General features: G+C 39.4%; 2 protein-coding genes across 4 annotated transcripts; both read right to left on the bottom strand.

Annotated features, from left to right (window-relative positions):
- Positions 1-2,162: 2,162 nt before the first annotated feature.
- dhrs7b (dehydrogenase/reductase (SDR family) member 7B) lies at positions 2,163-7,843 on the bottom strand. Of its 2 annotated transcripts, none has more exons than XM_084744104.1 (7): positions 7,713-7,843; positions 5,919-6,108; positions 5,619-5,737; positions 4,428-4,638; positions 3,694-3,786; positions 3,429-3,581; positions 2,163-2,621 (listed from the first exon to the last, which is right to left on the bottom strand). In XM_084744104.1, the coding sequence occupies exons 2-7, from the start codon at positions 6,070-6,072 to the stop codon at positions 2,416-2,418; spliced, it is 936 nt and encodes a 311-aa protein (XP_084600230.1). In that variant the 5' UTR covers positions 6,073-6,108; positions 7,713-7,843; the 3' UTR covers positions 2,163-2,415. The 2 variants fall into 2 exon arrangements, with proteins under 2 accessions (XP_084600230.1, XP_084600231.1); XM_084744105.1 differs by having other exon boundaries at positions 5,919-6,104; positions 7,713-7,769.
- Positions 7,844-10,636: 2,793 nt separating this feature from the next.
- tmem11 (transmembrane protein 11) lies at positions 10,637-14,715 on the bottom strand. Of its 2 annotated transcripts, XM_084744850.1 has the most exons (3): positions 14,562-14,710; positions 14,096-14,264; positions 10,637-11,631 (listed from the first exon to the last, which is right to left on the bottom strand). In XM_084744850.1, the coding sequence occupies exons 2-3, from the start codon at positions 14,140-14,142 to the stop codon at positions 11,115-11,117; spliced, it is 564 nt and encodes a 187-aa protein (XP_084600976.1). In that variant the 5' UTR covers positions 14,143-14,264; positions 14,562-14,710; the 3' UTR covers positions 10,637-11,114. The 2 variants fall into 2 exon arrangements, with proteins under 2 accessions (XP_084600976.1, XP_084600979.1); XM_084744853.1 differs by lacking the exon at positions 14,096-14,264 and having other exon boundaries at positions 14,562-14,715.
- Positions 14,716-14,989: the final 274 nt, after the last annotated feature.

A 14,989-nucleotide genomic window follows, 5' to 3' on the forward strand; every position in this document is an offset into this window, starting at 1 on the left:
ATCTTCTCACACTAGATCAGAAACACTGAAGATGATTCTTATTAGCAGATTTTGTCTTTGAATTTGGCAGTTTTTTGTTTTGTTTTTTTCAGTTGAAAGGATTTATTTGTACAAATGTCAATTCCAGTATTCACTGCGCTTTTGTAACATAATGTAAATTGTTATTTGGACTATTTATTGTTAACATTTCGGAAAAAGTGTTTGTTTAACTTAATATTAAGATGACATCTAAAAAGGAAAAACCTGTTAAAAGTTTTCAGTTTGTAAAAGGTGTTTTTATTCTGTGTATAAAGATAGTTTAAAAAAAACGACTTGTTTTCTGTATTCATTGTGTGTACTTGCTGGTACAAACAGTTCAAATGCAACATTTTACAGCGTTTTCTGTGGCCTTTGAGTTAAAAGTTTGTCAGATTTTCCAGAGATAGCTGAGTGGTTTCTCTTCTAACCCAATACTGAATACTTGACTGTCCCCAAGTTTGAAGAAAATAAGTCTTAACCCATCAATACAACTCATTTAATTACCTCACAGGACAGAAATATAAAGTTTGTGATGTTTTCTAAAAATAATGATAAAACATTTGTTGGAAACTGTTGGGTGTGGAAAGGAAATCAAACTGACCACTAAAAATGTGTTTTCTGTTCAGAGATAAGAAGAATTTCCTTCCTCTGCGTGTATTAAAAGCACTTTGTTTTGAGGATCATTTTCAGTGGTGTTCTCTGTGTGCCATATGGTACAGATGACCCAGAAACAACAACATATCAGGTGCTGTACCACACAAACAGTATGTGCTATTTTTTTAAACCATAGTATGTGTTGTGGGTAGATCCCCCTGCCAAAACAACATACATGATACCTCTGTCAAAGTCTGCATTTTGGTTGATTAAGTTTCTCTTCTGTTGTTGGCATCCTGTGTCATGTTTACAAGTTAAACCTCATCTGTTCTCTTTTTCAGTCATTAAAGGGTAACTTCACTATTTTTCAACCTGGATCCAGTCTTTGTGTCTAATGGGAAACAACAATTTTGAAACTGGTCCAGTGCTGAAGGAGAGCGCTGCAGCTGTCAGAAGTAAAACTGAGCTGCAATGTAACCCCTCCAAGCAACTGCAGCCACTAAACGTACTTGTTTTTGTTTAGCTCAGACTGTTATCATAAATCTCTGACAACATTATGGAGAGGATCAACCAGACTTCATTGACAAAAACAGTAATTGTGTGACTTTAGGAGGATTGAAATCTGGTTAACCAGAGAGGTCAAATTTCTGTTTTTGTCAATGGAGTCGGATTACTTTGAACAGAGTGATAACTGTTTTTTTCTGATTAGGCAAAAGCATCTTGCTCTTTAAAGGAAAAAATTGTAATACATGTACCGTGATGAATCATAAAATGACCATGATATGTCATCAGATATTAAGAAGTGACAGCCAGTCATAAGACTTCAACTCTAGAGTGTATTTTTGCAGCAGTGGGCTTTTATTTTCAGGATGACAGGCTTAACTTCACGCTGACAGACAAGTGACAGTTATAAATAGCTGATCAACTGACAGCGTAGGACTCATAGTCGCCTGTTATTGTCAAATTACAATGTTGCGCTGGTCTTGCACTCCTGTAGTGTTCCTGCAGCCTGCCTGAACTTCCTCCTGAAGTCTGGGGAGAAGGGGATTGGGAAGTTCAACCAGACTGTATATTAAAATAGAATTTCAACATATTTAATAAAAAGTCAATTGCTCTAACTTGCCATTTGGACTACTCCTTTCAAAATAGGTCTATCTCTTTTCAGAAACTTATGATGGAACTTAAGAACACTTTTACTGGAAATATTTTGATGTGCGGAGCTGTCCAGAGGAATTACAGTGAAGCTCTGTTTTGCTTCTGCAGCATTGTCCCTCAACACTTCAAATACTGTTGTCTCCATGTCTCACTTAGACAAAAAAAACCACAAAGGAAAATACGGTCCAGTTTAAAAAATACTTAAGTTTTCCTTGAAAATGTGATATTTCAGGCTTTAAATGATTTACATGAGTAGGATGGCGGAAGACAGTGAAAGGAAGATATTTTTTTAATATTTTCCTGACCTGATGGACCACATTATCATCTAATTACAAGTGAACTGCACCTGCAAATAGATAACAGCTTGAGCATTCAATTAGTATATCATATACATGTCAATTAAAGCTTTGAGTCTCAATAGAACATTCTGTCCCACTTTAAAAAGTTAGCTGAACAACACAGCATTACAACATACAGGTTTGTTTCAGATGCTAAACCAGTAACACTGCAAACAGGTGAAGTGTTGCTGCAGAGATTCACATCTCCTGTCCATTTGACCTCCATGTGAAGCGGCCAGTCTCACGGTTTGGTCCATGTGCCTCTAACGCGTCCCTGTTGTGAGCCTGTTTGTCCTCACCAGCCGCTGCATCACTCGTCTTTAGGTCTCTGCTCCTTGCGAGCGCGAGAGGACATGAGTTTGAAGAAGAGTGCGGGCCACAGTGTGCGGAGGTAGATGGCTAGACTGGGCAGAGGTCCGGCCAAAACAACATCTTTGCTCCTCTGACGGACAGCCTTCAGAACAGCCTGAGCCACTTCCCCGGGGTCCCGACCCATCGCTGTGGTTTTATCCAAAACTGAAAGCATGAAAACATGTTGCTTTGAGTCAGTAGGTCAACTACTACAGACAACTGTTCCTGTAAGTCAGATGGTGTTAATTTAACTTTAATTAATTAACAAGCACAAAGCACCCTGTAATCAAACACTTCTGACCATTAAAGCAGTTAGTACACTAACCTGTGGGACGACAGCACTTAACGTTTCTGGTTGGTCTGGTGTCATTTTTGTTGTATAGCCATGAGCGAAAATAACGTGTAAAAGCATCAGTTGATCTTTCCTTCATCAGCACACTAAATTTGCCTAATATTTGTGGGTCTTTAAACCTTAGAGGAAATAACTGATCAAAGTAACCCTTAAGTTCCTTGAAAAGTAGTTCCTGGGACTAAAACTCACAAGTACTTTGAGTGGAAATGTGGCAATATATACATATTTTATATTTACACTAATACACTTCTGCAAGTATCAAAATTGCAATATGTGATGTGACAAGTGGGAATGACTGTGATGATGTGACATTTGTTGGGGTCTGCACCAAACAAACATGTTTTCTTTCATATGGAAAACAAGAACATCTCTGCAACGCTTCATTATAATGCTGTTTTTTCTCCACACATTTTTCCTTTTATCAAAAAATTGCAGGGTTCTGTGATTTGGATACTGCACTTGGCCATATTGAGATTTCAATAATATTTCAATTAACTGTGCAAACCTAGTTTATTCACATTGTTTGATCATTATAAAGCATTTGCCATCTTCCATCTACAGCTGTATATTTGTCACACTAATTGACATTGTGTAAATACAGTCACACACTTGTTTCTCACCTCCATACTTGGAGCCGTCTCCTGTGACGGCATTGACTGACAGGTTGGTTCGGATGTACCCAGGACTGATCACGGTCACTGGAATCCCGTAGCGTTCCATCTCAGCCCGTAAGCAGTCGAAGTAGGCCTGGGTGGCGTGCTTAGAGGCCGCGTCTGACCATGGTGTGCACAAAACACAGACCTGCTTCATTTCTAATCAACCGCACAGGTTGAAACACGTCTTGGGTATTTGTTTGCTTTGATGAAATAAGGAAATACAACTTACAAGCTGATCTGTAAGGAATGGCTATCTTGCCCTGGACACTGCTAATGACAACAATGTGACCACTGCGACGGCGAACCATGGAGGGCAGGAGAGCTGTGAGGGGAGGAATGAAGAATTAGTGAGTGGAGAAACAGATGATGGGTGTACAGTATTGTGCTACCTCTCCTAAGGCATCTGAACGTGAAAATTTATCTCTGTTATGTTTATGTTATGTGTGTAAACAAAACAACAAATGCATCACATGAGAGCTACGACCCAGACTGACTACCCATTCATATTACACTCCTAGAAATAAGGGTTCTCCTTAAGGGCTGAGGTTCTACACAGAACCAATTGCTTCTAAAGAAACCTTTTTTGAAGACAGGGTTTGTAAAGTGTTCTTTGTAAGGCTAGGGATTCCATTAGGACCCCTTTTTGGAGGAAAGAGTTCTTCAAGGATTGTTGAAAGCATGTCTGTTAAAAGATGTTTGTGACCGTTATGCCATAGACGGGATCTCTTTAGAAAAAGATTGACCAGGAACCAAAAAAGGGTTCCTATGGGGACAAGCCAAAGAACCCTATATGGTTCTAGTTTGCGCATTTCTAAGAGCGTAGCTTTAATTTTAATACCTAAAACTGTGTCTGTGGTTTACCCCTTCATACAGTTTTTACTTTTTAACCCTGTATTCTGCTCAGACCTGTCAACCAAAAGCAGTTTAACAAGTTTCACAATCCACGGTGCGCTTCTCGCTTGCCTTGAGTGAGAGCAATGGTCCCGAAGTAATTGGTTTCCATCACATCCCTCTGAACTGAAATATGGGTATCCAGTATGTTGCCACGGTAACTGATTCCAGCATTATTTATGAGGACATCCACTTGTCCGTAGCATTTCAGGATCTCCTCTGCAGCTCTGTCCACTGTGTCTGCGTCAGCCAGGTCAAAGGTAACCGTGCTGGGGGTGTGAGTCTGGTGGTTGAACAGAACAGAGTAGCACAGTTATTTCATGTCTCACTGCAATTATGACATTTAATTGTCTATCTATGCCTGTATTCAAAATGCTTTGAATTATTTTATGATTCTTTAGAGCTTAAAAGTAAAGGAAAGAGATACATACTGTGAACTTGGAAATGTTAAGTATCACAAAGTTTTACGTCAGAAATGTAAAGTACAGGTCCCCAGCCTTATGAAACTGCCAAACGCAAACTTGCATATGTTGGACAATCTGCATAATAAACATAATTAGCATTAGCAAGCATAATAACATACATGGACAAGATTCCAGCAGTTGCTTGTCTGATTAGGAAAATATTAGGACAATATTTCAACTTTTGGTGGGCTGATGTTGATGAAGTTCCATCAATTTAGAATTTTTGGTTACAAAATGATTATAAACAAATAAAGCATTATTTGCAAATTGTGTTCATAAACATCCTACAATTTAGAACAGACTTGAAGTTATTTCAGTTATCTCAATAAGTTATCTGTGCGCCAGTAAACTCAGTGTCTTCTAAAATTTCTAAAATTGACTGAGACTTCATCAAAACCTCCCTCCCACTAGGAGTCGAAATATGGGTACTTCTGATTTAAATGGCCATTTTGTATTTTGAAAATATCAGAAATCAATTCAGCATCCTCAATAACCGAGAAAACCACCCCAATATTGTCCAGACAAGGACAAGCAGTTGCTAAAATACTATCCATATAGGTAATTATGCTAACTAATGCTAATTATGCAAACTGTCCTATATGCAAGTTTGCATCTGGCAGTTTCATAACACTGAGGACCCACACTTTACATTTCTGACATAAAACTTTGGGTTACTCAGCATTTCTGGGTTCACAATGTTGGCAAGTAGACTATGATTTTAGATAAAATAATTTACAATAAAGGACAGAGAGCAGGGAATCTGGCAGGAGAAATCTGATACCATCAGCAGCATACACACCTGCCGCTGTGAGCCTGTTGAACTTGCTGTGAGCTCCTGCACCACCTGCTGCAGGCGGGCTGCATCTCGTCCACACAGCACAAGCCGTGCACCTGCAGCATGAAAGACCCGTGCACATTCTGCAAGACAGAAAACACATCTATTACTCATGGTGAATAATCAAGCACCTGTACTACAACACTGAAACATGCAGCTGTCTTACTACTATCTTACTACTACCGAATGTCTGCAGTGTAAGTTGATTTGTAGAAAGCATCTACATGTAAGCTGAAGAGAAGAAGAAATGAGCAGTAGGCCAACCTTTCCCCAGTCCAGAGCTGGCCCCTGTGATGACCACCACAGCATCCTGCAGAGAAGCTCCTGGTCTGAGGCGGACAAGTATCCGATAAAGCAGCAAGACCCCCGTACATGCTAACACCAGCTGAAACACTCCTCCTCCAATGACACGGTCCATGGCTGACACTCACCCTCCCTGCTCCGCACAAGCTACCTGTGGACACAAACACAAAAAATTTAATTAGAAAGAGTTTGCAACATTACAACTTTCGCAGCCGTTGCTCTTGTACAGAGAAGTCACTCAACAACAGAAAATGTTCACCCAATGCACCTCTGTCAGATGAGTTGTGAGAGTCGCTACAACCTCCATAGAAAAGACCTGCTTTATTTTGGCATCAAGACATGGATGACTCCTATGGCATGTCCATCAATGAGTAATTGGTTGACTGGTCAATGGAAGGAAATAGGAGACAATCAGAAAAAAAAAAATCTAAATCAAAAATACAGATTTTCCCCTGGTCTGTGTTGTAGTTTATCCATCTAGATTTTTTTTTTTGGTGTGAGTTGCTGAGTTTTGGAGATATCAGCCATACAGATGTCTTCCTTCTCCTACTTTTAACAACACCATAATAATAATGATACTACTTGTGATTTGAAAATTTCATACGCTTGTTTCATCATATTTTCACATATGTTTGGATACAAAAAAAGAAGAAAAAAAAACACCAAAAAAGGCTTTAAACAAGCTGCAATGTGACCTTGACATGTGTATTTTTTAGGCTCCCAAGGCCCCATGCTGACAGGATTGTGCATGTTTTTAATGTCCAGTGCATTTAGTTAAGCCTCTTCCACTTGTCCTGTCTCCAAAGCACAACACAAACAACCAGCATGGCAACAGTGACAAGTACCACCATATCAAGAGAATGCATACACACATTCACACACACACATAGACAAAATAACAATGTCTAACAAATAAGCATTGCAATTATTTTTAAGGAGGCCACTTAAAGTGAAAATAATGTGCCATTAAATAATTTTAGAGTCCTTGTGCCATACTAATAGTGGTAGGATTTGCATTTTTCTGACTGCATATTAGCAATTATAATATTCTAAATATACTGAATACAGGCTGCTGATTTGTCCTTAAATAAGTGATTTTACCTGTTTGATGCTGAACACCACAGTAAAAGGGGACACTGGAAAAAAAAACAGTATGCATACTCTGAGTAGTTATCTTGTGTGTGTGCTTTACAGGGTCATTTGTGACTGGCTGTCCTTGCAGCTGCACATATTTCAAATTGTGGGCACAATGACTCGACCATCTGCCAGGACATGAACTTCATATCAACACCACAGGTTCCACACATTAGATGATTCTGATTTGACTACATTTTAGAGCACCACGCTGCATAGATCTTTCATACTTATGAGGAAAATTGGCTTTTCATAAAATCACTGGGACTACTGACACTGACTGAAATCAAAGTGTTGTTAAACCATGCTGAAAGTAAAAACGTCTGCTGGTTAAAAGGATCGATTAGCACATCAGTGACGCATATCTGGTCATTAACAACTGTGATAATGCCTACTTTCGCCTTTCATAAGAGCAAATACTATAAAATAGGCTAGATTTTAAACTCTCATCTCACAAATGAAAAAACACAATGAGTGTGAGTATGTGCACATGTGCACTACATAGGTAACCTTGTGTTGTCTTACTGTGAATTGCTAGGAATGCTAATGCTAACGTTAGTCAGCTTCACACTGTAATAATCTATTGACACACAGTGTGGTACTCATCTCCTGTAAACTCACCTGAGTTGCTGTCCTACTGTACAACACAGCAGTGTCAGTCGGTGACGGTCGGTGATATGAGCAGTTCCGGGCTCGACGAGAGTGTTTCTTGGAGTCGTGTCTAGACGGGAACTCCAGACCCGCGAACCATCTCGCGAGTGATCATTTAAACCAAAACTGTAATATTTCCTTAAACCTAGTCCAGTGTGTTCTGTCCCTGGGCCTACCCAAATTTTAACCACAGCGTTTTCAAGTTATGAAACACAATTAGTTTGAACAATATGAACGATGAAGACCCAACGTTAACCAAATCTCGCGAGATCCTTCACAAATGAAGGGTTCCCTTCAAGAAACGACCGTTTCTTGACAAGCTACCGTCTGACATATTTTTTCCAGGATAGCGAAGTTATGTCCCGCCCTACTCTGACTCTGATTGGCTTACCTTGATATTGTTGCCCCTATTTCTATCCAATCATACTCCTTATGCCTGATTCTACCCAACCCAAAGGACGCAAACCAACTAAGGAGGCGAATACTGGCCAATTAGAGTCAGAATAGGGCGGGTCATGACTTCGCCACCCTGGGAGAAAAAAGATTTGCCTGCTGCAGTGTTCCCCGCTAGGAATTATGGGAGTTGACGTTTCGGTAAGCCAGTCGGCAGTGCTATTAAGAATACTGAAAATCTGGTGCCATACTTAAATATCACTTAACAACAAACTACTAGTGTAAAAAATACTTACACAAAAGTAAAAAGAATTTCACTTAAAACCTTTCAGGGTATCATTAACTACATACTATCATTTTACTCTACTTACTATTTTTCTCATATTGTTGTATGTATGTATGTATTTCTTTATGTTATTGGTTGGTTGTTTAGTGATTGATTTTTCTGTTCATTGTATGTTTCTTGTCTTTTTTGTTGCATTTTCCTGAAATTGTGTTATCTTATTTCCTATTAGTATTATTATTCTCTGCTATTAGGTTTTTCATTTGTTTTTTTTTTTTGTTTGTTTGTTTGTGTAGGGAGAGGAGGTCAAGTCTGTGGCTTTCTGACCTTTTCTGACACATTCCTTTTTATTTGATTATCTGGATTTTATGCCATTTCATGTGCAGAAAAGTTATGAGTAATTCAATGAATGACAACAAAAAAAATAAGCCCACAGAGCTTCATTTTAACATTAGACCAGACTTTCCTTATCACAACTGGTTTTGAAACCACTTGGGAAGTCTGGGTTGTTCCAATGCTGGCACTAACAATCTGACTTGGGTATATGGGTGAAACTTTAGATTAATTGTCAAACACATTATCTAATGGGTGCCGCAAATAAAGGGAACTTCAGACTTTTCCTCCAGGCATCTTAAATGAAGTCTTAGTAACAATTGGAGAAAGGATTGGCTTTTACCATGACTGTCAGTAGAGAAATGCTGACCTGTCATCCAGTCATCCTAATGAATAATATCTTCTTAATGATGACTAGGACAACCCTAGCCACCAGAACCAGTGGTGCTGCCTTAGAATGCTTTACAAACAACCAGTCCATCAATCAGACCAACTCCTGTGGGTCAGCAGTAGTGTCAGCGATAGTCAGCTGACATAATTAGTTTGCTCTGGTTACTAATCAGCAAACTGATGAGGATGTCAGGCTCTGCCTCTGTGAACTCTGCTCCAGTGTTTCTGTCTCTGCTTACCCCATAAAAGTACATGTATGGTTAGAGGGAATAACATTTGAGGGTTTTGCACATTCTGTGAATAAATGCATTTCATTTTATACAATTTCAGACTGACTGAGCAGGAAATACATGGGCTGAAAAACATGTTGTGCCTGTGGTTTACCAGGTCCAACACACAGCCAGCCTAAACAAAGGCTGAGCTTTGACGCAAATCAGATTGAATCCTCTCCAGGTGACAGCAAGCCGCCAGGGTCTCAGTCGTCTGGGGTGCTGCTTTCACACACTGTACACAATTATTATGAAAGTATAATGCAATTTACCATGTAAGCACCATTTACTGAGGTAAAAATAAAACAAAAGCACCTTGGTTTAAAATTTCAGGACAATAGCATGACATTTGTCAGTATGAACAGTTAAACATTTCCATCAACAACTGAACTCTTTGTAACCCTACTGGGTCATTCTAAATGTTATAGATTCCTTGTTGGTGTCAGAAATTGACAAAATACTGTGAAGGCAAAGATTTGACACCAGTCACAGCGGTCTGTCTGCATTATCTGCATTATGTGTGATCACACTGCTAACTAAATCACTGCAAACATTTTCTAACCTTGAAGCAATTTAACAGATTGAATTCATTTCTGATACATTGTTTAATGGAGCTTTTCAGGAATTTACATGAAACAGTTTTCAGGAAACTCTTCATGAGCAGATATGCCATAAAAGGTTTTAATTTGCTAATTTCCTGCTGTCAAAAGTGTTTATCATTTCAATAACATTTACTTTTAAATCTGTGACTAAAATGCAATTGCTCTGACTCTTAGAAATTCAAGTCTGAATTCCACTTAATTATTCAATTATTGCTAGTTTCTTTATGTCACAAATCATTCATGGTTTCACTAATTTCATAATTATTATCACCTCCTTTTGGGACCCCAATTTTTCAAACAAGCACAACTGGATAAACATATACAAGACAGTATGGATTTAGGATTTGCTGTGTAATTATTATCTGTAGTGTCAAACGGTGTCTATATTTAAGTGTCAATTATGAGGGCTTGGCGTGTGCAAAATGTGACTTTCCAAAAGTTAGTATTCTTGTAGTTTTTCCAAACAGACCACAGCATTGCCACATGAGATCTGCCTCGCACTCTTTTAAACAAAAAAATCTACATGAACAAGACACAATCTCAAAGAAGTTGCAGTTAAATGGGCTTTTCTGGACATCATGTAGAATCCATTTAATGAAAAAAGTAAAATAAAATACAGAAAAGTGAGTTTGAAATATCCTAATGTTTAATGAAAGGGTGACGTACTGATCAGCAAGAAAGGGGTACAGTAAAACTACGAGGGAAAGGGGAAAGAGCTCAGAACATGTCAGTCCGTTTCAACTGCAATAACAATTCAGTCCGGAGGACCTGCTGTCAGACCCTTGTGCACTAGCTTGTTGTGTGTCAAGAATGCAGGTGGAGGGCGCAGGGGAGGAGGCGCAAGGGTACTACGGAGACAAGTGTGCTGTTGTTGTCACATAGAAGTAAAGGAAATTTGAGGGAAAAAACAATTCCTTCTAGTTTAACTATATCCCTCTGATCAAAGTTCAAAATGGAAGCACCCACCACATGTGTGGAGCTAACTGCTGGGCCTGATCGTGACTTCCACTTTTCTTACATCTGGGGGGTGGATAGGTTCTGTTTTTTTTTGTTTGTTTTTTCCTTTTTTTCTGTTGGTTCTTAAATCCTCTTCAGAGTGCACTCATACCGCATAGAGTTCGTAGATCTTCTTGGCGCAATACGCCAGGGCAGCCAATGCTATCGTATTATGGAGTCTCTTTCTGTGGACGTCATCCCTGCGTACCAATACCACGGGCGTCGAGGAGGTGAGCGTATGCAGGGGCAGCCGTGAGAGTTTTTGGCTGTCGTATTCCACCTGGTACTTGCAGCAGGGGTCAAACTGCCATGAAATCCCGTATAGGGCGGCACAGGCCACGCTGAGGGCGCCAGCGGGCAACGCCACATAGCGTGAGTATTCAGGGGGCAGTGAAAGTGGTGTCAGGAGGCAAGCGGCGCCTGACAACACGGCCGTCTTGTGCAGGCAGTTGCCCACGGTAATCCATCGGGCCGTCTCATCTCCGATGCGTGTGGGCTCAATAACAATGTATTTATACTGGGCCTCCAGTGCCTGCTCCAGCTCATACTCAAACTGGTCCTGCGCATTCTCCCCATTGTAGATCTCGTGCACAATGTAGCAATCTGTTGCCGCCATCACTCCCCTGTGCAGAAACAGAGAAACCAGCAAGAAAAGTGAGAGAAAGGATAGAGAGTAACAAGACTTTTTTTTTTTTTTTTTACACCAGCATGCCCATTCTTAATGGACCTGTCAATAATTTTGTCTAGAGAAGTTGAGACAAACATTCCAAGCTGGTTAAGCTTGGTAATTTCAGCAATCTAATTAAAAAAAAAAAAAAGCAGAACTGGTGATTTTGCCATGTTTTTTCTGTCCACCCTTGCCTACTTGTATCATCTGGTATGTAGCTTACCAGTCAATTTACCATACCTGATACCATATAGATCTTTTTTAAGAAGAATTTGAAAATTTAAGTGACAGCTGTCATGGCATAAAACCCATAATCTGTTCATTTTTAGAAATCAAGACTAACAATTGTACAGCTGTCAGTGCTAAAAAAAAAAAAAAATCTGCAAATAGTCGATATGAGAAATCCATGCATCTATAAATTACACATTCGTCTCAAAAAATAAAACTGCATTTATGATGCCTTCTACTGAAAATGTCAGTGTAGGAATTACTATTATTTGTCACTATTACTAGTAATCCATTGCGCTGTACTACATGATAACATGACTATTCAATGACATAAAATTTCCTTGATGACTTGACGGTATTTAATTACAGGGAGGAGAGGGGTCAGTCATTTCTTAGATGCTTCGGGATCCTATCTTGAAAAATGACAAATCGATGCAGAAAAGTCAGTAATCGTAAATTTAAAAAACCCAGTTCTCTTTTGTGAGACTGGCAGTATGTTCTTTATGGCTGGTCAAATGTGACATTATATTAATGCTCTAAGCTACACTACTTATTGAGTTTTGGTGTCAATGGCTGAGCATGAGCAACCGCAGATGGATACAAGCTGACCAGCACCCCCTGGCTTTAAAGCTAGCGTATGAAGGCATTTCAGCTTCTATGAAGTTGAAAGGAAAAGGGACCTGGACAAGAGCCATAATGTATGCAGGCTGTGTCTAAGTAAACTAATTGTGGATCATTCCAAATATGCAATGTTTTAAATGTACCAAGCAGTCACACAGTGAGGAAAAAGTTATTCATGTATAGAAATCAAGATGCATCCATAATGGTTTTACAATCCCATTGTAGCTCTCTGAATCGTAATCAGACCGTGAGGTGCTAAGAGACTCCTACCCCTAAATTAAAATGACAGATTCTTGATGAAAAGTTGAGGTTCTGACCCACAGAATGTTACATGTAGAGAGTGAGTGTGGGCATATTTTTAGAACATTATGAAGCCCATTTCATTGTGTATTCTTGAATGCATCCTACACCTAATTATGTGGCTAATATGTAAGTATTTGGATATCTATTATTGAAAACAGGACTTCAGAATTAATAGCAAATCACAATATGGCCAAGTGCAATTTCCAAATAACAGAACCAGATTGTAAGTTTTAGAAAAAGGAAAAATGTGAGAAAACAGCACTATGATGAGGTACTGTGGTGTTGCATAGATGACCTTGCCTGAAAATCTTGTCCTCCACAAGTAATTTTGTATTGATTCATAACTATACAATGTAAAAATTCACAAATGGTCACCAGAGGTTTTCAGAGGTGAGTTGCTGTCAACAGCATGCCTCCATAATGTTAAATATGCAGTAACCTAATAATAAACAATTAGTATTTTATCTTGATTAATGAATTACAAGTATTAACAATGTCAGTTATCTCCTCATTGATTAATCGAGCAATATATTCACCCCTAACACTTAGGTAAGCTGGTATATTTTCGTCTATTTGAGAATTATCTTTAAATAAAGCCAACGCGTATGTGTGGATCAGTGTGTCAACACTCTGAGGCCTTCCAGTAACATGTTAACAAACAAACCCTACCGATTAACCGAGACAGATACCAACATTGTCCAGCTTCAAAGACAGCGGGTCATTGGTCCAGGGGATAGCGCTAAACAATTTGGAGGCGCATTAGATACGAATAAAAGTCATTTTGGATTACCCCGAAAGGGACATAATGTACCTGAGCGTCGATTAGATAGCATTGGCTAACTCGCTTGCATGGTAGAAAGTTGGAGGACTTGCCAGCTAAGTTGAGGACCAATTTACTTTGAGAACAGGTCGAAACACAGCGGACAACATTGTTAGCTCAGACATGGTTGTGTAGCATGTGAGCCGTGGCATCTCACACCAGCACGCTCGGCTAAGAGCAACTTTTCCCACTGGCAATCGGCTGGAATGAAATAACCAAAACATCACATGAGCTGCTAGTTTGTTTCCTTGCTAACGTTAGCTTGCTGTGCACGTTAGCCAGCTAACGTTAGCTAACCATAGGATAAAATTCCGACTTGTCGTGTTGGCGTTTAACTTTAAATCCCAAACAATATGCATGTTCGGGATCTGACGAATGGTGACATCTACAAATCGATTTATCTCATTAAAACATTTTCGTTTAATGGCCAAGATGTGGAGTAACTGACCTCTCCCTGCTTACTGGGACACCGCGCCTCCTTCCCAGCGACGCCATGTTGGAGATACAACTGTGATTGCAGTTGACGTATGACAGCACCCGGTCTTCTGGGTAATGTAGTGTGTCAACGCCGACGATGCATCGCTTGAATTCGAATGCGGACTACAACTCCCATGATACTATAAAGACAGAGTACCTGCTGTTGAGTATTTTATAATAGCGCATACAAGTTTGAGAGGTCAGACTATATTCTAAATCTAACACAAAGGAGGAGAGGTATGTTTGTTTAAAACACCATAATTACTATGTGATAACTTAATATCAAATAAATGCAGGAGCTATTTAGATATTTAAATATTTAACTGGGCAAGTAGATGGCATGCAGTGGTTGCAACATACTGTATACAGTATGTAATATATCTTAGCATGCACGTTTTGTAATAAAATTTATTTTTTGTAGACTTTTAGGTACTTACCCATATTGTGCCCTCGCGCACCCTGTCTCTGTGTCCTCGTGCACTAGTCTGGGCTGCCTGTCTGCGTGCTGTAACTTGAGGCGCGTTGGATGTAACAACTGTACTGGTTACGTTACGTTCAGGAATGTGGGATCAGCTGAAACCAATGGCCGCGCCTGTGACAACAATTGTAAGAGCTTTAAAGGGGGCCAAATGACGCATGCGTCACTTATCATTACCAGTCCAATCAATAAAGAATATCGGCGATGGTATGATTTTTGAATGATGTTTATGTTTACAGCCCGACCGATATGGGATTTTTGAGATGATACTGATTTTAGAGGGTAAAAATTCAATTAATACCGATATGGTGGCCGATATAGTGGATTTTTGAGCTGGAATGAAAATTGTGCACTTAAATGACTATGCAAAAGTATTCAGACAGTTGC

This window comes from Lutjanus erythropterus, chromosome 19, assembly GCF_056507025.1.
Source record: "Lutjanus erythropterus isolate fLutEry1 chromosome 19, fLutEry1.hap2, whole genome shotgun sequence".
NCBI classification, from domain to species: domain Eukaryota; kingdom Metazoa; phylum Chordata; class Actinopteri; order Lutjaniformes; family Lutjanidae; genus Lutjanus; species Lutjanus erythropterus.